We start from the raw sequence: 25109 nt of genomic DNA on the forward strand, positions 1-25109 counted from the left end.
ACAATCCACACTACTCCTCCCTCCTCCTTGCATACAGGCCGGTCAGCGTGCCAGTGCGTGACAACTTCTCTCCCTCTTGTTTCTCATCTTTGCTCAACATGCGACACGGGACCTGTGCCAACCCTTTGCCTGCAGCGTTACTTCGGTGATGGTGATCAAGTAGGTTTTATGAGTATATTCTTTTCTTATTTGTAATGTATTTTATAGCATAGTATATGCCGCTTGCACCAGTTTGTCCACCTGCTCTGCGCAGGCTCATTTTGCACCTCACTTAGTGCATATTTGGTTTGAATGACTGTACGTATGTCAAAAAGGCATTTGCTAATGTTCTGATATGTTATGTGTTCGTTATCAATGCCAAATTTCAGGCGACCTACAGGTATCCTTTTGAATTGATATGGCCATTGAATTACTTGGAGGATGCCAGGAACCTTGACCCTACATCTGTGCCCTGTCACTAAGAAAGCGCTACAGAAGTGGGGCTGGTGGAACGAGTGAGAGATGTGACGTCCAGGGCAGCTGTGCCTCTTTAGGATTCTTGCTCCCAATCTCCTCTCACCATTGCCAAAGTGCTATCCTTAGGTTTGGCAATTTTCCGATTGCGCATTGTGGTGTGGCCACGGCCCGTTAGTGTTTCCTTTTAAGTGTAGCAAAACTAAGTCCATTCACTTGTAAAAGAGTGCGCCCATTGGCAGATAGTTGGCCGGTTGCACAGAGAGGCCATTCACCTCCGTAGGAAGGAGCTGAGAACTGCTTCGGAAATGCTCACCCTGCTCCAACATTTTAATGGGGAGACTTTGGATGCCTTCTGAGGTCCCTAAATGCCCCTTGTCTGCATGACTTGACTCCACTGTTCTCCAACCTATATAGGTGAGAATTTTTTTTTAAACATATGGACCCTGCCAATGTCGCAATTGGATTTTTATTTATGTTTTTTGTTAAAATAAAGAGAAGAGATTTTGGAATCCCAGGATCCCAGGAGGCAGGTGGGTGGGTGCAGAGAAAGGGATTCGCTGTGCCTCTTGATTATGTTTGGATGGAGTCCAAGTGCTCTGGTTTAGTTAGACAAGGCTCATATATATACAAAGTCAGACCCAAGGCAACTCTTTTATTTGGGATGTCATGCGGAACAAATTAAACCCCTTTTGAATGGGGACATTACGACTTGTGATCGATATCACTGTTATAAATAACGCCAGTAAAGAGGACTTGACTGGATTTTAATGAAGCTCTCTTCATGGGTGCATTCAGCGTCTCAGCATGTCAGTTTGCAAGGAGCCTAGTGCAAGTAGCCCAATCACAAATAATTCTTCCTGTTTTTGTGAACTTTTACACACCCTGGTGGAAAATAAAATAGACACGTCACAGCAAGATGGAGGCTCTGTCAGACTATTTAAGCACGGTGACCCATAGACTTTCTCCTAGATTCTTCTTTTGTCAACTCAATTAATTCAAACATAAGGGAAAACTTGGTGAATTCAAGACTCAATAGCTGGAGTTTGTGTGGAGACAAAACCTGAGCAACACTGCAACATCAAAATTCTCAAATGACACTGTTGTTTGTGTTTAAAAGGGTTGTCATAAAAAAAGAATTGGCAACTGAGGGGCCACGATCCACACTAAGAGTGGCCTGTTGTTTACTTAAAATTACGATATCTAAATAATAATTCAATTTAAAAAAAAGGGAGGGCAATTGTAAACATGTTTCCTTTAGTACCGTAATTTTCAGACTATGAGTCGCGTTTTTTTTCATAGTTTGGGTGGGGGGGCGACTTATACTCAGGAGCGACTTATATGTGAATTTTTTCACAAATTTTCAAAATTCAAAAATCCACAATGTAGTGAAACCGCGATAAACGAACCGCGATGTAGCAAGGGATTACTGTAATTTGAACTGCAAGTGACGTCAGCGGCGCGGCGCGCGCGGTTGTTTACATAAAGGACAAAAGATTCGATCACGGGATGACGAAGATGACAAAGGGCCCCACGTTTGAAGGATTTAATGATTTGGAGTGACACAAGTCTTGAAAAACTTATTTATGTTATAGTTATTTGATATATTTTATTTCGTGTAGCAACTTGTATATGTTTTTATCATTACAGTTCAGTAGTTGTTGGCTTGTTGAACTCTTGTTTTGTTAAATAAAGAGCCGTTTACCAAACCCACGTCTTTCCTGGTACTTTGTTAACGGTACAATATAATTATATACTAGATCTATGTGGCGCACGCGCAGCGTTGTTGACATAAAGGACGAGGAATTTGATCGATGGATTTAATGATTTGGAGTGACACAGATGGTTTGATAATATTGTTGTTATATGATAGTTATTCGATATATACTTTATACGTATATCGTTATATGGGTCTGTGGAATAATTAGAAATGCAACTCACAACGAGTCCGACGTCAGCTGCGTGGCACATATGCGGCATTGTTTACATAAAGGGCAATTGATGGATTTAATGAATTGGAGTTCTTCTTCTTATCGTGGCTACAAGGCAATTAGTTACAAGGCTTGCTAGATGTGGTTCAGCTACAGCTGAACACATTTCTGTCCCTCCTCAATAAACTCTGCTAAGTCCGGTGCTGTGCAGGGCAGCTAAGATTGTTCGTTTTGCAGAGGACAACCCTTCGATGTTCACAGATAGAATTGTCAATGCTGGTCGTGAGGAGGTTCCTCGTTTCCAAGATCGACCTTTGTGTCTATCTCCAGGCATGATGTTTTCTGTCCTGTAACTTTGTGGCTTGTAGCTTGCAGCTTTCGGCGTAGCTTGTAGCGTAGCTTGCAGCGTAGCTTGTAGCGTAGCTTTGTAGCGTAGCTTATAGCTGTGTTGTAACTTGTAACTTTGCTTCATGAATTGGAGTGACACCGATGGTTTGATAAACGTGTTATTTATGTAATAGTTATTTGAATAACTCTGAATGTTACATCAGGCCCGTTCTCAGCTCCTCGTTTGTGTATATGTCACGTCAGCGTACCGTATCGTTTTGCCTGTTGTTGCTGGTTCATGTCTGGTCTTGGTGTTGGATTTTGACAAATAAATTTGCCCCAAAAGTGCGACTCATACTCCGGTGCGACTTATATATGTTTTTTTTTTCACTTTATTGTGCATTTTATGGCTGGTGCGACTTATACTCCGGAACGACTTATAGTCCGAAAAATACGGTACATTGGTGTATGAATGTGTGAGTGAATGGGTTAATGTGACGCACCATGTGGTGTAGATAAATTGCTATATAAGTGCAGTCCATTTATCATTTGCTGTGGATTTTGGAATACAATTCTTGGAAGTTTTTTCCCTAAACTGTGTAAAACATTTTTTTTTTTTTTTTTATGTTTTTTGTTTGTTTTTAATTTTTTCCACCTTGACCTCCTGGGGGTTAAGATCAGGTGATGTCCTCAATAATTGTTAACTGTCAGTATGTGAAGCTCTTTGAGACATTTTGGAAATTAAGAGCGATTGAGAGTAATTTTTGTGCGGCACAGTGGCGCACATGTTAGCACGACCGCCTCATCGTGTAGAGGTGGTGGGTCGGATAATGGCTCTATTTTGGATGTTCTTCTTGTTCCCGTGTGGGTTTTCCCTGGGTACACCGGTGTCCTCCCACATTTCAAAAATGTAATGCAAAATGCACGGTTGATTGACCACTCCAAATTTTGATTGTGTGTGCAAATGGTTGTCTATGTGTACCCTGCGATTGTCTGGCAACCCATTCAGGTTGTCCCCTGCCTACTACCCAGAAACCGCTGAGATAGGCTCCAGTTCGCCCACGAACCTTGTGAGGATAATGGATGGATGTATCCACAATTTAAATTGCCCATCGAACATGTTTAGTGTTGGAGCCTTCTGTACAGTGTATCTCTGACAGCTCTACAAACTCAGTACTCTCCAGGCAAGGTGAAGGCACCTTTGTTATTACTGAAGTGTAGCACACAGTGACAAGGTATGCGCCCACGCAGAGAGAAAAAAAGAAATAATAAAGCTGTAAGACTTGAGTAGTTAGTTAAGGAATAAGCTCATGGACTAGAATCTCTCAATGGTCGGCTTTTTAACTCCATTTCGGTATGTTTGTCTGGTAGTCACATGTTTCCTCCTGTCCACTAAGAAACATGTAAGTCACATGAATTGGACACACTGTGCTGCTAATCTCTTCACTCTTCAAGTTGTTAAGGCTTTAAATTGTTTTTCTAACACCGGTCACAGCAAAAACCAGCAAATGATCCGACAAACTCAGTTATTGAATGATTGACTCATTTCTTTCCATTAAACAGTTTTGAAATATTTGATACAGTGGACACGAATGTCGGACACCACCTGTTTTGGAACGTTGGTCAATGTATGATTTATTTCAATTTCACATTTGTTTTCCTCAGAGTAAAGTAAAAATTGGGATATGGAAATGGCCATGGTAAAAAGTGTAATTTTTTTTTTTTTTAACTGTTGATGTAGTATGTATTTTGTCTTCTGAAAAGACATGCCAAACAGAAAACGTCTTTAATATGAGACCGGTGTATTAAAAAATACAAACGCAACACCCACAGACCACCGGAGTGCACCATTGAACCGCATTTGCACCAGTTCATGGACCCCGTGATTTTTATTTTTTTTCCGTGTGTTTTGAGTGAATGGGTGTTAGTGGGGAGCGGGGAGACAGTCTGGCGGACCTCAGTAGCAGGCCTCTCACCCAGGAGGCCAACAGTTGGGGGCGGGGTGATATGTACAGTAATCCTTCGCTACATCGTTGTTCTATTATTGCGGCTTCAGTAGATTGCGGATTTCCCCCCCCCCAAAAAATTCTCAAATTCAAAATAAACTTTCTAAATTGAGGAATTATGGCACAAAAGTTGCCCACACGCCAGCAGAAGGCAGGGAATATCCACACAATTGCAGTACGTACACTTTTACTTTTTTATAAAAAAAGTTCTTATAATAATAAGAGTTCTTAAAACATATTTACAGTATCGTACCCTATTTATTTTATAATAATAAGAGTTCTAAAAACATATTTACAGTATGTACACTTGTATCTTGTTATAAAAAAGTTGTTAGAATAATAAAAGAGTTCTAAAAACATATTTACAGTATGTATATTTTAGCCTCATATACATATGTCACACACACACGTACACACACACACACACACACACACACACACACACACACACACACACACACACACACACACACACACACACACACGCACGCACACACGCGCGCGCGCACACACACATACACGCACGCACGCACACACACACGCACACATACACACACACACACACACACACACACACACACACACACACACACACACACACACACTATAGTTTATCCACTTGAACATTAAATTGTAGTATTGAATAAAGGTTGTATGCTGTTGGATCCAACATCACAACTTAACTGAAATTGGGATTTGTCGTTCATCCTAAAGGTGAGGTATAGCGTTAAAAATCAGGGCTCTCAAATTCTGTAATTCTCTAATCCAGTGATTCACAACTGCAAAAGCAAGTCATGGTGATGACAAAGACTGAGAGGTTCCCAGTTTCTTCAAATAGGTCAAAGCAATCAATATAAACTAAATCTGTGTAGATGTGAACTTCAAAGAGTTCAAACAGAGAGAAATGTGAGAAAACATTAATGTGTATAGTGTGTGGTGAGGAAGTTTACAGCCTTAAAACAAACATAAAAAACAAACAAATTATTTTTAATTATGTTCATCTGGTACCTGTTTGCTGGTATATTTTGCTGTAAAAATGCCATCTGCCTTGGTTGAGTATCCCCATAAATAGCACAAAAAGAAGCACACACGACAAAAAACAACAAATACTAACATCAGATGACTTCCACCGGCAAAACTACATAACTCTCTATCAGTATGTAACGTTGGGTGAAAATCAGACAGAAGACCAGCAGAGTTTTCAAAGAAGAAGCTACGTCTCCAAACCAATTCCCACTAAAATGTATTTGGAGTGGGATAAAATTATAGTAATAATAATCTGAAAATATCGGATCAAAACTCGCTTTATTTTTAATGTCTGAAATAAAAAGAGGACAGTGAGATTGTGAAATCTATGAGTCGTCAAAATATTGAGACTAGCGTTTTAGTATTTTCAAGCTTATTGCATTTTTCATCTACCCCCACATTAGTTTTGGTGGGAACCAATCGTGGGTTTGGGACACAACGGCTTCTTGGAAAACTCATAAGCTTGCCACCTGGCTGCATTGTCAGCCAATGATCTGTAAACACTTATATTCTTTCTGAAAGGAAGAACAAACGTGATGGTGAGAATTGCTATCTAAATTACGGGAATACTTAAGGACGTCATACGGCATTTTCTGTATAGCACTACACACCAGAATGAACAAACCAATGGTAATATTGATATTGTATCTTTAGCTACTGGCATAAATGTCAAACTATAAAATTAGGTTCATATTGGCCAGTCCAGGTCTACACAGAAGAAGAGTCTCCCAAGTGGCTTTGTAGCAAAACAGGTCAGGGCAGGCATCAAAACAAGTTAACGGCCGTAAATAAACACAAACATGTCAGCAGGCCGTCTGATGAGACTCAGATTCAGTCACTATCATTTGAATTGACAAAGCCTGTAGGCTCATATTTTTCTTTTTTCATTATCTTAATTTTCATTATCACATCCTTTTGTTTGACGGTATTCAACACACTAGAAAATCTGACACAAAGAGCCTTCAAAGTTAAACCGACATCTGGCACTGAGCCCAGGCTGGTCTCTGAAAGGGCACCGCAAGTGCCGCCCCCCCACACACACACACACACATTTTATAGCCAGAGCTATAAGTTATTGGTGTTGAAATAGCTTTGACCAAGTCGTGCTGACAATGAAAGACTGGACAACAAGAAGACAGTCCATGATGAAACTAATTTGGTCTGATGTGTCGGCAGTTTGTGAAAATTCCGGTGTGATGGATATGTACGTTCAATATGACTGATACCACATTGTTGTTAAGATTGACAGGCATCTCTTTGGCTTCTACAGGTGGTTCCGCGGCACCCAATAGAAGATTGGATGCAACTAGAACTATGGTTCCATTAAATTGGGGGGCATGGGCCCTGTCTCCCTGCGGCGTTGTGCTGGCCATGTGTGTACTTGTGTGTCTGTCGCAGCCGCCCCCTACCAAACCTGAAGACTGTGATCGAAAGGAACATCCGGTCGTGTCCAACCAAGGTGAGGACATCTTGAGAATAAGTATAATTTTTGCCCAGTTTTGAATGACAGTTTGACATAAAGCCTGTCAGTGGTATTCAAGATTCAAGATTCAAGATTCAAGAGTATCTCTTTCAATGAAAGTTCTTAACAGACCGGAAGCAAGAAGTTATCATCAAATGTGTGATCAATCAAGATTAAAATCCAAGATTTCAAAATTTTGTTTTAATGGGACACAATCATATTTGCCTCAGATGTCAATTGTTATCATCCACATTTTTCTGTTGTTGGTACGTGTGTGTGTGTGTGTGTGTATGTGTGTGTGTGTGTGTGTGTGCGCACATGCGTGCATGGTGTATGCGTGCGCATGCGTGCACGTGCATGTGGTGCGTGTGTGTATAAATATTTACTGTTTAGATTAGTAATAGATTACTGTTTGAGCCTCTCATGACAGGTCACTCTAGAGCAGGCCAGGGCACAGGTGATTAGACCACCTGTGAGGATGGGTTTGGAGTCTGATAAGTTAAAGTTAACTAGCGCTAGGCTAGACTTTCAGCATACACATAGCTCCTCGTGTAGACTAGAGCGCGACAGTTTAAATAGTGCTGCAATACACATAAACACACTTTCTACTGGGGTAGTAGACAAATCCAATCACTCCGTCCCGACCGGTCTTGCTGATGAAACGGTGCCTGTTTTAGATAACTTCACATGTGAAACAAATATTCATCATCAAATTCCCACGGTCGTTTCATCCCACCGCCCTAATAAACTTTTGAGAGGTGATATTGGGCCTAGAGAACACAATTTTACTCGCATCCCGTTTAAAAATCTTTCGATAGATACGCACCCTGATCAACCGATTACACTTAAATTCGGTTTTATGAATATTAGATCACTTCATACGAAAGCAGTTCTCGTTAATGACCTTATCACGGAACATAATCTAAACGTTTTTGGTCTTTGCGAGACCTGGTTAAAACCTAATGAATTGCTGCCACTTAACGAGGCCTCGCCTCCAAATTTTGTGAGCTCGCATGTGGCACGTCCTCGAAAAAAGGGTGGGGGTGTCGCCCTCATCTCAAATTCTGAGCTTAGATTTAGGCCTCGCTCAATTCACGTATTTAAAACATTTGAAGTTCTCATTGTGCGATCCACTGCGTTACCGTCATTCTATCTTGTTGTTATTTACCGCCCACCCGGGGCTTACTCTGGCTTCCTGGATGAATTTTCAGAATTTGTGGCTGATCTAGTGACAAATGCAGATAATATAGTGATCATGGGTGATTTCAACATCCACATGAATTCACCGTCAGAACCACTGACTTCGGCATTTCAAACTTTAATCGATACGTGTGGTTTTACGCAAGCTGTACAAGCAGCAACGCATAAGAATGGAAATACCTTAGATCTGGTATTATCCCGGGGACTAGCAACCTCAAATATAGCAGTACTGCCATACACTACTGTTCTGTCTGATCATTTCTTAATAAAATTTGAAATTTTAGTTCCTTGTCAAAGACAAGAGAGCAATCGGAATTATAGCAGCCGTAATCTTAACTCCATGACTGCAACTGCGCTGTCTGAGTTACTGTCGCCGGCAACCGCCATGTTTCCCGCATACAGCGGCTCTATCGATAATCTTACAAATGAATTCAATGCGACATTATTAAAAGCCATCGACTCTGTGGCACCGCTACGTCTGAAAACTCGCCGTAGATGGCCAACTCCGTGGTTCACAGATGAAACACGTACGTTTAAACAATTATGTAGAAAGCATGAGCGCAGATGGCGTTTAACCAAACTTGAGGTTTTCCATCAGGCATGGAAGGACAGCCTCCTGAAATATAAAGATGCGCTAATTTTAGCAAAAACTCGTTATTTTTCGCAAGTCATTAATCTTAATAAAAACAATCCTAAATACCTATTTGATACAGTGGCAAAGCTAACTCTGCGCCAGCCGACCCCCGATAGCTCCTTCCACTCAGCTGACGAGTTTATGAAATTTTTTGCTCAAAAGATTGAGTCCATTAGGGACGAGATCAAGAATACCATGACAATCGCTCCGCTGGTTACTAGCGCTGGGGATCATGCAATAACCCTCTCAAATTTTGATAGCGTGTCCCTTGAAATGCTTACAAAATTGGTTAGTACGGCTAAACAAACAACATGTTTACTCGACCCGCTTCCAGCCAAACTACTTAAAGAATTATTTCCAATTTTAGGACCATCCGTCTTAAATATAATCAATCTGTCTGTTTCCTCTGGGATAGTGCCAATAGCCTTTAAAACCGCTATTATTAAACCACTACTTAAGCGAGCAAATCTTGACCCGGACTGTCTCAGTAATTATAGGCCAGTTTCAAACCTCCCATTCATAGCAAAACTTCTCGAAAAAGTAGTAGCGCAGCAGCTTATTGATTACATGGTCGCTAATAATCGATATGACTCCTTTCAGTCTGGTTTTAGAGCTAATCATTCTACAGAGACAGCACTTGCTAAAGTGACTAATGATCTCCTCATAGCTATGGATTCAAATACGTCGTCTGTATTGTTACTACTCGATCTTAGTGCTGCCTTTGACACTGTAAACTTTGATATTTTATTAGGGCGTCTTAAAAGTTGTGTTGGTATCTCAGGGTCAGCACTCAGCTGGTTCAATTCCTATCTATCAGGCAGGACGCACCGAGTGGTCCATGGTAATACGTCCTCTGAGCTTTATAATGTTACGTGTGGTGTTCCACAGGGATCGGTACTCGGACCGATTTTATTTAATATTTATATGATTCCGCTTGGGGACATAATACGTAAATATAATATTAGCTTTCAATGCTACGCGGATGACACCCAATTATATATGCCGTTATCGATGACAGATCCACGGGACTGTTGTAATCTCGAGGCGTGCCTTGCGGAGATCAAGCAATGGATGTCTCTCAACTTCCTTCGTCTTAACCCAGATAAAACTGAGATGTTGATAATTGGTCCTACTCGTTATCAACACTTATTTAAGGAAACCACTATAACTATAGATAACCGGACTATCACTCAGAGTGATACGGTAACTAATCTCGGGGTAATATTTGACCAAACGCTCTCCTTTCAAAAACACATTAAGAATATAACCAGGATTGCGTTTTTTCACCTTCGTAATATTGCTAAGATTCGTCCTATCCTCTCGACCGGGGATGCGGAAACCATTATACATGTGTTCGTTACGTCGCGCCTGGACTACTGTAATGTATTATTCTCTGGTCTTCCTAAGTCCAGTATCAAAAGTCTACAGTTAGTGCAAAATGCCGCTGCGAGGATGCTCTCACGGTCAAGAAAATTTGATCACATTACCCCAATATTAGCCAAATTACATTGGCTCCCGGTCCATTTAAAATGTGACTTCAAGGTTCTTCTACTAACCTATAAATCACTGCATGGCTTAGCGCCTTCATATCTCGTCGACCTAGTCGTTCCTTATGTTCCGTCTCGTAACCTTCGTTCGCAAAACGCTAGTCTTTTAGTTATACCGAGGGCCAAGAAAATGTCTGCAGGGTCTAGAGCAGGGGTCACCAACCTTTCTTAAACCGAGAGCTACTTCCTGGGTACTGATTAAGGCAAAGGGCTACCAGTTTAACACAGACGTCTGAAATAGCCAATTTGCTCAATTTGGCTTTCACTGTGTTATTATTGTCATTTCCAGTTCACATGTAAGTGTGATTTTAACAAGAATAGCAAAACTACAGTCAAACCTTGGTTTTTGACCACAATCCGTTCCAGAAGGCGGTTCGAGAAGCGAATCGGTCGAATTCCGAATCTATTTTTCCCATTACAAATAATGGAAAAAATTTTAATCCGTTTCAAGAAAAAAAAAACCCCGCCTTTTTTAAGCATTTTTTCATTTGCGCATATTTGTCCGATCGCGCAACTGCAGCGCACCGCCGAACGCGCAACCGTAACGTGTCGCCCACCGCGCAACTGCACCGCGCTGGTCGCATTATTGTGGCGGTCGCTGAAATTTAGAAAATATTTTTAAAGTCCTGATGTAGTTTTCAAAATTTAAGTCGACCTAAGTGCGCAGGGAGCTTAATTTTGTCCGATCGCGCAACTGCAGCGCACCGCCGACCGCGCAACAGTAGCGCGTCGCCGACCGCACAACTGCACCGCGCTGGTCGCATTATTGCGACAGAGCCGTCGCTAGAATTTTAAAAATATTTTTAAAGTCCTGATGTACTTTTTAAAATTTAAGTGGACCTCAGTGCGCAGGGAGCTTAATTTGGTCCAATCGCGCAACCGCAGGGCGCCGGGCGCTCACTGTCGCATTGCTTCAAGAGCGTCTTTGTGTTTTAGGATGGCTTTACTGCTCCCACTTGCTTTCTTTGGAGGCATGATCAGGGGGTAATGCAATCCTCAAAGTAACGAAAATACAATAACAACGGAGTCAGTCGGCATCCGGGCCGCGCGGTCGGGTTTTCTCGGGTCCTCCCGGCTCATCTCGCAAGGTTCGACCTCCGAATTTTGTTCGACAACCGAAGCAAAAAATCTCGAATTTTGTGTTAGAATTCCAATTTGTTCGAGAACCAAGACGTTCGAAAACCGAGGTTTGACTGTAAAATAAATAGATGCAGCTCACTGACAAGTGCCGCTATTTGAGCTAATTTTAGAACAGTCCTGCGGGCGACTCGTGCGGTCCTCACGGGCGACCTGGTGCCCGCGTGCAACGTGTTGGTGACCCCTGGTCTAGAGCATTCTCTATTCGGGCTCCAGAGCTTTGGAATGCCCTACCAATGGATATTAGAACTACTACCTCAGTAGAAACATTTAAGACACGTTTAAAGACACATTTCTATGAGATGGCCTTTAACTAACTTGTGATGGCCGATTTGGCCGGAGTTTGTTTTGTTCTCTCTGCCCACCCCCTCCCCGGCTGGGGAGGGGGTTAGGTGGCTCAAAAGCTGATCGCGGCTAGCTGGATTCTCGGGGACCAATTCAAGATGAAGGAACTGCAGCTCAACCCCCTTGAAGACACGGCCAGGACAACCGAGGGCACCTCCGACATCCATTTTTTCATTGATTTTCATATTATGTATTACTTGTGCACTCTCTGCATCCATTATAACCTGGTGATCCTGAAAGGGGGATCCTTCCATCTGTGGTCCCTTCTCAAGGTTTCTCATTTTCCCCTGGCAGGGGTTTTTTGAGTTTTTCCTTGCCCTTTTGGGAGCTTATGATCAGGGGATGCTTTGAGAATAATTGTCAATTTTTGGCTATGTGAAGCCCTTTGAGACTGTTTGTGATTTAGGGCTATACAAATAAACTTGACTTGACTTGACTTGACTTACTCAATCACACGTTTGACTTTGTCTGCTACTCAAAAAAAGGTGGGATGGAGGATGTGTTCATCTTTCCTTTTAACAACACCCAGTAAGCATTTGGGAACTGAGGAATTTTTTTCCGAAACTCTCATCCCGACTCATCCTTTAACCCTTAGTTCCATGGGGGAATCCTGTATGGGAACACCATAGTATAATACTATAATAATAAACGTGAATCCACTGAGTATTCTATGCAACTTTACTTGCAGCATCCTCATAACATCGTGCCAACAACATAACATTAGTAATGTTATGTGATGCGCACGACACCGAGGTGTGAAATAATGTAAGTTATTCATTCTTTCTTGTGCAGCCCGGTACCAAATGATCCACAGACCAGTACTGGTCCACAGCCGGGGGTTTGGGGTCCACTGGTCTAATGCATAGTCTTAAGACCCAACATCAAACGTTTTATAATATACTTGCTGTCTCCTAGAATTACATGTTTACCTTTCTAATTGCTACAGTTATCTGAGTTTTGCTGAAGTGATTAAAGCAACATATCTGATTTAATGAGTCTTTGGTGTTTAATAGTGATGAGAAAATTATGTTTGATGAACCAGTTAATTTATTTTTAGACTCTTCAATATGGCACTTTTGGTTAAAATTAAGGGGTTTAGGAAATGGAAATTCAGTGTGCTTTTAGTTCAATGTTGAACAGTCACATTTGGAGGCGTAAAAAAAATACAATACTGGTTCATGAAGCAAATTTGAAGCTTCATTTTGCAGTGTTTAAAGTTACATGCAAATTACATACATGCATTTGTGTGTACTTGCACGGCTTCTTTTGAAACACTTAAAAGCAACAACTGCAATAAAGAAAGACAAATAAAATACTATGGAATGCCTTGGCTCGGTGCACACTGGTTAGCACGTCCGCCTCACAGTTAGGAGGGTGCGGGTTCAATTCCACCTCCAGCCCTCCCTGTGTGGAGTTTGCATGTTCTCCCCGGGTCCGTGTGTGTTTTCCCCGGGCACTCCAGTTTCCTCCCACATCCCAAAAACATGCTTGGTAGGCTGATTGAGCACTCCAAATTGTCCCTAGGTGTGAGTGCGAATGCGGATGGTTGTTCGTCTCTGTGTGCCCTGCGATTGGCTGGCGACCAGTTCGGGGTGTCCCCCGCCTACTGCCCGATGACAGCTGGGATAGGCTCCAGCACGCCCGCGACCCCTGTGGGGACAAAGCGGTACGGAAAATGGATGAATGGAATGCCTTCATTGACAAATTCTAAGGTGCATATGCATTGAGGTTATGAAAACCCAAATGACAGCCAAATAAGTTACTAATAATGAGTACTACTACAATCTACAAAAGAGATGACAAACTCCAGAGTGAAAGTAAACATTGCTGCGGCTTGAGAGTTTATTGGTTCCCCGTGCCAATAGCTTTGTGGCGGTGTGGCAGCTACTTATGACAAGTCACAGCGCTTTGACACAGCCTGAAGTCTACTATGTTTTTTCACTGCTGTAAACTGGACAGTCATTGGATAAAGGCTGGTCTTCCATTAGAGCCGCAGCATCCCTAGGGGTCTTTTCTTTCTTTCTTTCTTTCTTTCTTTCTTTCTTTCTTTCTTTCTTTCTTTCTTTCTTTCTTTCTTTCTTTCTTTCTTTCTTTCTTTCTTTCTTTCTTTCTTCGCTCCATCAGTTTGAACATTAAGTAACCCATGTTTGCAAGTTTAGGATTTGATTAGGATTTACAAATCATTGTATTGTGTTTTTATGGTTTACACTACCGCTCAACTTCATTGGAATTGGGGTTTGTGGAATAGTTATAGTGAGCCACACTCTCTTGTCTAACCTTAGGTACCACTGACCTCAACAGACAATACTCCAGAATTATGCCACAAAGGGGAACCAAGTCTATTTTCTTTCATTATCAGTTCCAGTTCATTATTTGTTCCAGGTGTTCTGCTACTTTTAATTATACTGTATATGTGGACATAGCAACATGGCCTTTTCATATGATTACAGGTCTAAAGTCATGGGTGTCGGAGTTCTCACACCCAGGAGTGAAGGACTTCTCTCAGTTGGCTGTGGACCTGAGCAGAAAGCAGATTATTGTGGGAGCGAGGTGCAAGTAATTACACGCCAAGCAGAAAACAAACAAATGAGAAATACTGATCTTGAATATTGTCTTTCACAGAAACTTTCTCTTCAGCCTGAGTTTGGACAATGCCTCACTTATACAGGTTTGTACTTTCCCAGTTGTAGAGTTTGTGTTGTCAAACTTTAAATGTTTCCAAACCAGTGTTTTTCTTTTTTTTTTTTTTTTTTTTGCCCAAGGCAACAGAATGGACACCCGATGAAGACACAATGCACTCATGCAAAAGCAAGGGGAAGTCCGAGGTAGTTCTTGAAGTGCCTGTTCAAAATGTAATCGATGACGTTTGCTCATGTCATGCTTGTATGCAGGAGGAGTGTCAAAACTACGTACGAGTTTTATTGCTCAGCGGGAGGACGCTTGTAACATGTGGGACCAATGCTTTCACTCCTGCCTGCACGACAAGGCAGGTTGGTGCTAGCTTGATGTTTGACCAACCACTCCATTTCATTATCCTCCAGCAACCTTCATTAACCTGTGTGATGGCTTCCCATTTGCTGTCAGATTGACAACATCAGTCAGGTGTTGGACACAGTGAACGGTGTTGCCCGATGTCCGTATGACCCCCGCCACAACTCCACCGCCATGATTTCGGAGATGGGCGAGCTGTACGCGGCCACGGTGATTGACTTTTCTGGACGCGACCCAGTCATCTACAGGAGCCTGGGAAACATGCAACCACTGCGCACGGCCCAGTATAACTCTAAATGGCTTAATGGTAAACAAAGACACCCATACTGTCTATCAGCCTTCTCTTCATCTCATCCTTTCTCTTTTTAATCACTTCACCCCCTTTAGAGCCTCAGTTTGTGTCTGCTTATGACATTGGCCGATTTGCCTACTTCTTCCTGAGGGAAACTGCTGTTGAAAACGACTGTGGAAAGATGGTGTTCTCTCGCGTGGCCCGAGTGTGTAAAAACGACATGGGCGGTCGTTTCCTTTTGGAGGACACCTGGACTACCTTTATGAAGGCTCGATTAAACTGCTCACGCTCAGGAGAAATCCCCTTTCATTACAACGAACTACAGAGCACCTTCTACTTACCAGAGCAGGACTTGATCTATGGCATTTTTACAACTAATGTGTGAGTTATCCTGAATAGCGCTGCGATCAAACATCTCTCCATAAACATTGGCTATTTTGTCCAAAGACCATTCAGACCTATATTATCTTTGTGTCCAAGCACAGTCCAGAGTATTTTCTCCTTTGTATAATGTTATGTCAGGAGGCGATTTCACAGTGTAATGACAGCACTGACATTTAAGAATAACCTGTGGTTAATCAAGACATGCGAACCAAAGTCAGCATTACACTCACATTTGTACTAGTCCTACCCGTTGCTCTGCAAATGCCTTTGCAGAATGTTGTAATTGCCCATAGTCTAATTACTCTTACAGAAACAGCATGTCGGCAACTGCTGTTTGTGCCTACAACCTGACTGCCATCACACGAGCTTTCAATGGACCTTTCCGCTACCAGGAGAACCCCCGGACTGCCTGGCTCTCTGCGCTAAATCCCATACCCAATTTCCAGGTAACCCCATGTGTGTTTGTGTAATCAAACACACAGGCTTTTCTGATGGGCATCCTAAAAGGGTTTCCTGTATTGTCAGTGTGGCACGCTGGATGAAGGAGGCATTGGTGGGAACCTGACTGAACGCAACCTCCAAGATGCTCAAAGGCTCTTTCTAATGCATGATGTGGTACAGCCGGTGACAGTCAACCCTCTGCTCACCCAGGACAACGTACGCTTCTCGAAGCTAGTAGTGGACATTGTGCAGGGCCGCGATGCCCTTTACCACGTCATGTACATCGGCACCGGTAAATGAAGCACGACACTGACTTGAATTTGAATCCTACAAAAGCATTGAATGTTAACTCTTGGCCAATCAGAATATGGCAGCATCTTGAAGACTCTCGCCACAACAAATGCAACTCTTCATGGCTGCTACCTGGAGGAGCTCAAGATCCTTCCTGAAGGGCAAACCGGCTCAATCAAGAGCCTCCAGATACTACACGGTGACAAATCTTTGTTTGTGGGGCTTGATGACAGACTGGTGAAAATCCCATTACAACGATGCTACGGCCATCCAACACAGCGGTGTGAAAATGTTTATTATATAATCCTTCATGTATCGAATGGAATTTTGAATATTGATCAAAATATTATAAAATATATTGAAATATTGTAACAATAGCACTTGTTCTATTTAGACACTGCCTAGAAGCCCGGGACCCATATTGTGGCTGGGATCGCAAACAGGAGCGTTGTACAACCTTTGAAGAGAGCATCGACATCAACCAGTGGGCCCAGAACATCACCCAGTGCCCAGTAAATCATATAATCTCACGCTGTCTCTCTCACATAGACACACATATTTGTTATTTCTCAAGGTGAGGAATCTGAAGCAAGATGGTGGCTTTGGCCCGTGGGCACCATGGCAACCCTGTAACCACAATGACGGCGAGGGTTACATCAGCAGTTGCATTTGCCGCTCTCGCTCGTGTGATGGACCTGTGCCCCGATGCGGTGGGGTCGACTGTAAAGGTCCAAACATTCAGGTGGCCAACTGCTCCAGGTAAACTCAACATGCTGAGGCAACTAATCTCAGAGGTACTCTGTGTGAAAAACAGCGGGCTTCATGTGAGGTCAATATTCTGTAATCAGAGTTACAATGTATTCCGATAAAGTTACTAGTTAAAAAAAAAATTGTAAGTAATGTAATCCAAGTACAACATTATTAAAGCAACGTAACTTGTCATTGTTCATTTGTTTCTCCGAACCACACATCCTCACGAGGGTCGCGGGCATGCTGGGACCTATCCCAGCAGTCTTCGGTCAGTCGGCGGGGTACACCCTGACTTGGTCGTCCGCTAATCGCAGGGCATACATAGACAGACAACCATTCACACTCACAATCACACCTACGAACAATTTGGAGTCATCAACCGGCCTAACATGCATGATTTTGGAATGTGGGAGGAAACCTGAGTACCTGGAGGAAACCCACGCAGGCATGGGGAGAACATGCAAACTCCACACAGGAAGGCTGCTGCCGGAATCAAACACTGCACCTTCAAACTGTAAGGCGGACCTGCTTCAAGAAATCAGTCATTATCAAGCTTCACAGCTTGCTGACAAGCTGAAAGCAAATTATGTGCATTGAGTCCTTGTTTCTTGCTAAAATGCCAAAATTTCAAATTGTTTTCACTTTTATTTTTTTGCTAAAATGCAAATGTGGGAACATTTTCACTAAGTGTATAATTGATTTGGAAAATGCAGTCTAGGCTTTTATTAGCTGATTCGATGGCAGTGTGGGATTGAGCCCAGAGTAGGGCGAATGGGAAGAGTCACAGGTTACACTAAACTGGATGAAACTGGAATAAATTCCCAGCCATTTTCTAGTTTCAATGGCACTTGTTTATTATTTTAAAGGGACAGTAAAGCAAGGATAGTTTATTTTTCATTAACTGGACCAGTTTATGTAGTTTTTGATCAGGAAAATGAAAAAAGTTGGTATTTTCTAGTTTACCCAATAATTTTGAAGAAATAATGAAACAACAAATGCCTTTAAAACACGTGAGTTGTACCATAGAGCTAGCTTATTTGTGTTTCTCTTTCTTAGCGTTAGTGGTTTTACTCAAATGAGTATTTATTGATATGAGTATTGAGAATTATCAAAAAAGAAAAAGGCTAAAATTTCACCCAGAGTGATGATATTCGAGATCCTCATTATTTTTAATCTTAGATTCAGCACTGTAAAGTCTCTAGAATTTTCTTTTAAATTATTTGTCCAAGACTTTTAGTCATGTGCAAGGCATGCTAACAAATGGAACAAGTGGAAGAGACCATCTCTCCTAATAATCCCAGACTTGCTCATGTATGTTGAAATTATGTTGATTTTCTATCTCCTGTTCAGGAATGGTGGCTGGACTCCCTGGTCTTCATGGGGCCATTGTAGCAGTAGTTGTGGTGTTGGTTTTGAAGTGAGGCAGCGGTCCTGCAACAACCCCTCACCTCGTTACGGAGGTCGAATCTGTGTTGGCCAAGGTCGAGAGGAGAGGTGAGAAGGAATGAGAGGAATGGGGACTTGGAGGAAAATATATGTGGGAACATCAAAAGGAGAAAAAAAAAAGAAATAATTGGCACAATGCACATGGTGAGCATTAAACATACATATTTAGCAATACTTGTATGTTTCAGGCTGTGCAATGAAAAAAATACATGCCCATTACCAGTGCTTTGGACTACGTGGGGGCCCTGGGCTCAATGCAGTGCTGAATGTGGAGGAGGGGTACACTCCAGGACCAGAACTTGTGGGAATGGAAACACCTGTCCTGGGTGTGCCATGGTACTGTGTTGTTTGCGCACTGAATCAATTGATTCTCCGTTGTAATGAACCGTAACAGTGAAGCTATCGATTTTGCTGTTTAGGAGTATAAGACCTGTAACCTGGAGGCCTGCCCTGAGGTGCGTCGCAACACCCCGTGGACTTCCTGGATGCCAGTCAACATCAGCCAAGATGGATCACGCCAAGAACAGAGATATAGATACACGTGCCGGGCATTGCTAAGGGATGTCCAGCAACTTCAATTAGGAAAGAAGAAAATAGAGACCAGGTTTTGTCCAAATGACGGTTCTGGAACCTGCCAGACCGACTGTGAGGACCTGAGACCAGAAGGCATTTATTTGGTGGATTGAGATGTACAAGGCCTGACTTTAGAAATTGTTTTCTGTATCTTACTTCCAGCTCTGGTTGATGACTTGGTAAAGTCAGGTGGCCGGACTTTGTCACAACCCAAAGATACGTACTGGAGTTCTTGGGAAACATGGTCTACCTGTTCCCAGCAATGTTCCAGAGGCTTTCGAACTCGGAGACGTGGTTGCTCAACAGCAGAGGGCAAAATCGGTCCAAGTGCATGTATCGGATCCCCAGTGGATTATCAAGAATGCAACATGCAACCGTGCCCAGGTACTTTGTTACAATATACATTGTGCCATATTGTGTGTATGCACCTTGGTCAAGGAATATCTAAAAAAATATAAATATATTGTAGACAGGAAATGAAACACCTGCACAAAACCCACAAAAGCACAAATAGAACATACAAACAGCACACATAAAGACATGTTCAAGTTTTCAGAATAGCTGTAAATAAAACGGGAAGCCTTCTTGATTGTAAGGTAAAAAAAAAAAATTCCACCAAACCTGACTGCTTTTGTTCCAGTGAGCGGAGCCTGGTCATGTTGGTCTACATGGACCCAATGTACTGTGAGTTGTGGGGGTGGCCATTTCCGGCGGATGAGGTCATGTGACAATCCACCTCCTGCCAATGGAGGTGGGATCTGTATTGGTCTACACACTGAAGAGGCACTTTGCAATACACACACGTGTGAAGGTACCTACATCATTGAGCAAGCCAATTCTGTGTGATTGTACTGGTCATTTATACTGACAAATAATGCCATGCAAATTGAGTACATTATGTTCAATTTAGTGTTTTGATTTAAAGGGTTACCCATAAATATGTCAAATATGTTGTAACTCACGTGACTTAATGTCATTCACAGAGTGATGTGGGTTCGAGATGATGGTTGTCTCTTCTATGTGTCCTTTGACTGATGATGACCAGGCGTCCATTGCACATTAACTGAGATAGACTTCAGATTCCCCAACCCTGAATAGGATATGCAGTGTAAAGGATGGATGGATGGATGGATGGATGGATGGATGGATGGATGGATGGATGGATGGATGGATGGATGGATGGATGGACGGACGGACGGACGGATGGGACGGATGGACAGATGGACATTTTTATATAGTATGTAGACTGCTGGGAAATCTCGTCCATGTCGAAAGCAGGTTCTGGGGGTTACTTGATTTTCGTATTTGCGGCATGCTGCCAAAATGTAGCCCTCATTTAGTCCAGGATGTCAATTCAGATGCACTTACCGTATTTGCCGGTGTACAGGTCGACTCGGTGTATAAGTCGACCCCCTAAAATTCGACGGAAATTTACGATTTTATGATATATCCTTTGTATAAGTCGAGCTCAATTGTTGCATTATATTAAACTTCAAAATTCAATATGCGAAATTTATTGACGAAATGTGTTCAAATTCCGGGAGGCCGTGCGCATGCGGCTGTTTATAAGCACCGCGGAGGAGATCGCGGCCGGCGAGCTCGCGCACGCCGCCCGGCACCAACGGGAGGCCGGAAATAGCTCCACGCCGAGCGGATCGGCACTTTATAAGCACCGCGGAGGAGATCGCGGCGCCTCATTGGACTTCCAGCGGCCGGCGAGCTCACGCACCCGCCCGGCACATCCGGGAGGCCGTGCGCACGAGCCAAGTGGCCGAAAATAGCCCCCGCCGAGCGGATCGGCTGTTTATAAGCACCGCGGAGGTGGTCGCGGCGCCTCATTCGACTTCCAGCGGCCGGCGAGCTCGCGCACCCGCCCGGCACATCCGGGAGGCCGTGCGCACGAGCCAAGTGGCCGAAAATAGCCCCCGAGGAGCGGATCGGCTGTTTATAAGCACCGCGGAGGTGGTCGCGGCGCCTCATTCGACTTCCAGCGGCCGGCGAGCTCGCGCACCCGCCCGGCACATCCGGGAGGCCGTGCGCACGAGCCAAGTGGCCGAAAATAGCCCCCGCCGAGCGGATCGGCTGTTTATAAGCACCGCGGAGGTGGTCGCGGCGCCTCATTCGACTTCCAGCGGCCGGCGAGCTCGCGCACCCGCCCGGCACATCCGGGAGGCCGTGCGCACGAGCCAAGTGGCCGAAAATAGCCCCCGCCGAGCGGATCGGCTGTTTATAAGCACCGCGGAGGTGGTCGCGGCGCCTCATTCGACTTCCAGCGGGCCGCGCACTCGCGCACGCCGCCCGGTTCAAATTTTCTAAGTGCAACGCACAATGAGATGCATGAGAAACGGCCTTGGTTACCATCACATTTGAAGCGATGAATACGAAGTTAAATTTTATGACTCGGTGTATAAGTCGAGGTCGATTTTTTTCGGTCGGTTTTGGATCGAAAAAGGTCGACCAATACACCGGCAAATACGGTAAGTCTCAAAACTGTATTGACACTGAACAAGGTCACTGGATCTGTTTTATTAAAAAAATGATGAATTGATAGATTGTGAATTGTTTTTTTCCTCCACTGGTCATCAGGCTGGGGTCTGTGGTCAGACTGGGGGGACTGCGATGAGGAGGGCCTGCAGTATCGCTCTCACTCCTGTGGTGAAAACCAGGAAGCTAATTTGTGCCAGGGTAACATAAGTCAGGCCAGACCATGCCAGACACACGAGGTGGCAGGTAAACATCACGCAATGATTTGACTGTCAGATGTCTAGAATCTAGACTCTAGATGCTGTCAATGGTAAAAACAACAACAACAAAGAAAGACAGAATTCTAAAGAGTCACTGATCTTATCTTGTGTTTTTGTTTTCCATACTGTAGCAGGTCCAACCTAATCCATTGCACGATGATGGTCCACAAAAATCTCCTAAACAAAAAAGTGACACCAGAAATAATCCAGCCCAGTGTCAAACTGAGGCAGTTTATAGGCAATTTTAACATTTGCTGCAATTGGCTGGCAACCAGTTCAGGATGCAACCCTCTTCTCACCCAAAGTCTGCTTGGATATGGCCAAATATACTCATGGCCATAATTAGGGCAATCTTCATGGAAAATAAATGGATGGGTGTATTTTAAAATTTATCTGTCATAAAGTGTTCGAAAAAGTGTGTCCAACCCCATTTAATTTTTGTACCATTTCAGTGATTTTGCCTGAACAGGAGGACCACAACTGTGGAAGTAAGTAAAAATAAGGATTGTCTTCCACGTCCTATAGATTATTATTCTCACGAGCTCACTGCCCACTTTGTTTTTGCCAGCTTTCACATTGTTCCAACTGGTCGCTGTGGGAATGGCCAGTTTTTGTGCAGCTGCCCTCTTGTCAGCATTGGCCGTCGCTTACTGTCATCATTTGAACCGACCCTCGGTAGAGTCAGTCGTCATCCACCCCAGCACGCACAACCATCTCACCTACAACAAGCACGATAACACCACGCCAAAGAATGAGAAGTACATTCCGATGGAGGTCGTGGTAGGTTCCAATCAACACTTGTGGTTTTTCCACAATCGTACACCTGTGCGTTGATATTTTGCTAACTCGAGCTAAACCCAACTTTGCAGACGCTACACAAGAACAATCTTCACGTAAACGACGACACCAACCGCCACTTCCCTTCCCCCGTCCCTTCCAGCAACATGTTCACCACCACGTACTACCCGCCCAACTTGACCAAGTATGACTTTCCACCGGACACACCATGCAGGGCCTACGTCCACAGCTAACAGCTCATCAGCTCAAACTAAATCACCAAAATCGCCCTGGTGTTCATGGGCGCTAAACTACCCAAATGAATTTTTATTGTCTTGTAGCACACATTACCAACATCTCAACCAAACAATGGAATATTGTTTGGTAAGTGAGCGATCAAAAATAAAAAAAATAAAAAAAATAAAGACATAAACAAAACCGTGAAGGAGCCACTAAGAAAGCACATATACTATTATTACTATTTTATTTCCTTAAAAAATAGACATACCGGTAGGTGTGCTACATAGCTAACAAGATGGGATGCTGTAGTTTGGACCATCTTGGACAGCTGCTACTTGGAGAAGAAAAATATGAATGAAAACAGTAAAATGACGTATTGTGACGCACCTGCAGAGCAAAGACAGTAAGTAAGACCTACTCAAGTCATTTAGCACAAAACAACAGAAGACACCAACTGACCTTTCTTGGGATGATGAGGGTGTAGAGTTTTCTTCCTTATTAAAGAAGAAGTCAACCCCAAAATGTTCTTTTCAATAATATGTTGTATGTGCCCCCACTAGTCAAAACAGAGTATTCAGAAAAATAATAAAAATAAAAGCAGTTTGGTTTTGCCTGCTTGATTCATATTCCACAAACAAAACATAAATCACAACACGGGGTTTCAACCAGTTGGGCTGCACAGAGCAAAATTTGGGGGTTGACTTCCGCTTTAACGACTTCAAAAGAATGATTTGTTCACAGACACTATTTGCGTTTGGTTTTTCACCAATTTGACTTTACCTGCCAGAAGACTTTCATGGAGAAAAACTGCATACTGAAATGTTCAAATGTAGAGTTCATAGTTTTGTATTGAAAGGCATCAATGTCTTTTGAACACTGAACTGCTGATGTTCAATATGCTGATATTTTTATATGTCCCTGTTCATAAACATTCATAAACATGTAAATTAGATTCTCTGTCGGTGCGTCATTGATGTGACTGACAGGTAATCAGCCCTGGGTGTACCCTGCCCCTCATCTTAAACCAACTGCAATCGTCTCGATTCCCCGTCAACAGGATGCATTTTGTAGTAAACGGGTGGATGAGTTAAATATTATGGTATTCACATTTCATATCACAATACTGTGATGTCATGAATTCGTGAATTAAATCTGAAGCTAAGTCGCTGATGGTCTAGGGGTGCACAGGCCTGACTTGTGTGCGGGAAGCGAGGGATCGATTCCCACTCAGTGGTAGTGTGCATGCTGGTGTGTGTGATTGGCAGTGTGCCCTGCGACTGTCTGGCGACCAGTTCAGAGTGTATTCTGCCTTTGGCTGGGATAGGCTCAGCAACCCCATGACACTGATCGGGATAAGCGGTGTTGAAAATGGATGGATGGATGGATGGATGGATGGATGGATGGATGGATGGATGGATGGATGGATGGATGGATGGATGGATGGATGGATGGATGGATGGATTTGAAAATTGGTCTCATCAGTCACCTCCGGACCCACAATCTCTGCTCATCGATCTAGAAGTCAATGGTCATCTTCGAATCTGAAGGACAAACAACATCATACGTACCAAAAATGGCGTCAGATGATAAAGTAAGGTAAAATGCTGCCACCACCCAGAAGCCTGCATCTGGATTCCTATACAGATGTAGAACAACACAGTGGTCCTCTCATCGCAGATAGCATTATTAACACAATCTTCTTCTCCAGCTCCTTTTCTTGGTATGCAGCGAATGCTTACACAATTGTGACCAGAGTCCTTCCAAACCATGAAAGCTCAATCAGCTTTATATTCTATATTAGATTATATTTTTTTTGTTTACAGTTTTTTGCAGATGGTCCGACGTTGTAAACAAGACCTTTTATTCCATGTGTTTAGTAAAGAATTGAACTGCTGCAGTTGAACAATTTATAGGTAGCTGAGTTCCAGTGAAGCTCTCAAGTATTTCTAAAATTGCAGTCAATGTCTTGGTCAAAAAGTGCGGAATGAATGAAATGAAACATTTAACAAATGAAACATTTACTTAATGGAGAAATGTATTTAATTATTTAATGAAGCATTTATATATTCATTAGATTTATTTAACTAATAAAGGAAACAATTAGTTGATTAA

General features: G+C 43.0%; 1 protein-coding gene across 2 annotated transcripts; it reads left to right on the forward strand.

Annotated features, from left to right (window-relative positions):
• LOC148401364 (semaphorin-5B-like) lies at nt 1-24218 on the forward strand. 2 transcript variants are annotated; one of them, XM_088368380.1, is made up of 22 exons: nt 1-159; nt 7014-7202; nt 14519-14618; nt 14691-14736; nt 14831-14893; nt 14960-15058; nt 15153-15366; nt 15447-15732; nt 16046-16181; nt 16261-16468; nt 16541-16748; nt 16862-16979; nt 17042-17226; nt 18568-18711; nt 18852-18999; nt 19083-19308; nt 19399-19620; nt 19877-20047; nt 21823-21966; nt 22433-22468; nt 22549-22760; nt 22850-24079. In XM_088368380.1, the coding sequence occupies exons 2-22, from the start codon at nt 7058-7060 to the stop codon at nt 23009-23011; spliced, it is 3273 nt and encodes a 1090-aa protein (XP_088224506.1). In that variant the 5' UTR covers nt 1-159; nt 7014-7057; the 3' UTR covers nt 23012-24079. The 2 variants fall into 2 exon arrangements, with proteins under 2 accessions (XP_088224506.1, XP_088224505.1); XM_088368379.1 differs by having other exon boundaries at nt 14831-15058; nt 22850-24218.
• Nucleotides 24219-25109: the final 891 nt, after the last annotated feature.

The sequence above is a fragment of the Syngnathus floridae genome, chromosome 2, assembly GCF_059516105.1.
Source record: "Syngnathus floridae isolate MCC-2025c chromosome 2, RoL_Sflo_1.0, whole genome shotgun sequence".
NCBI classification, from domain to species: Eukaryota; Metazoa; Chordata; class Actinopteri; order Syngnathiformes; family Syngnathidae; genus Syngnathus; species Syngnathus floridae.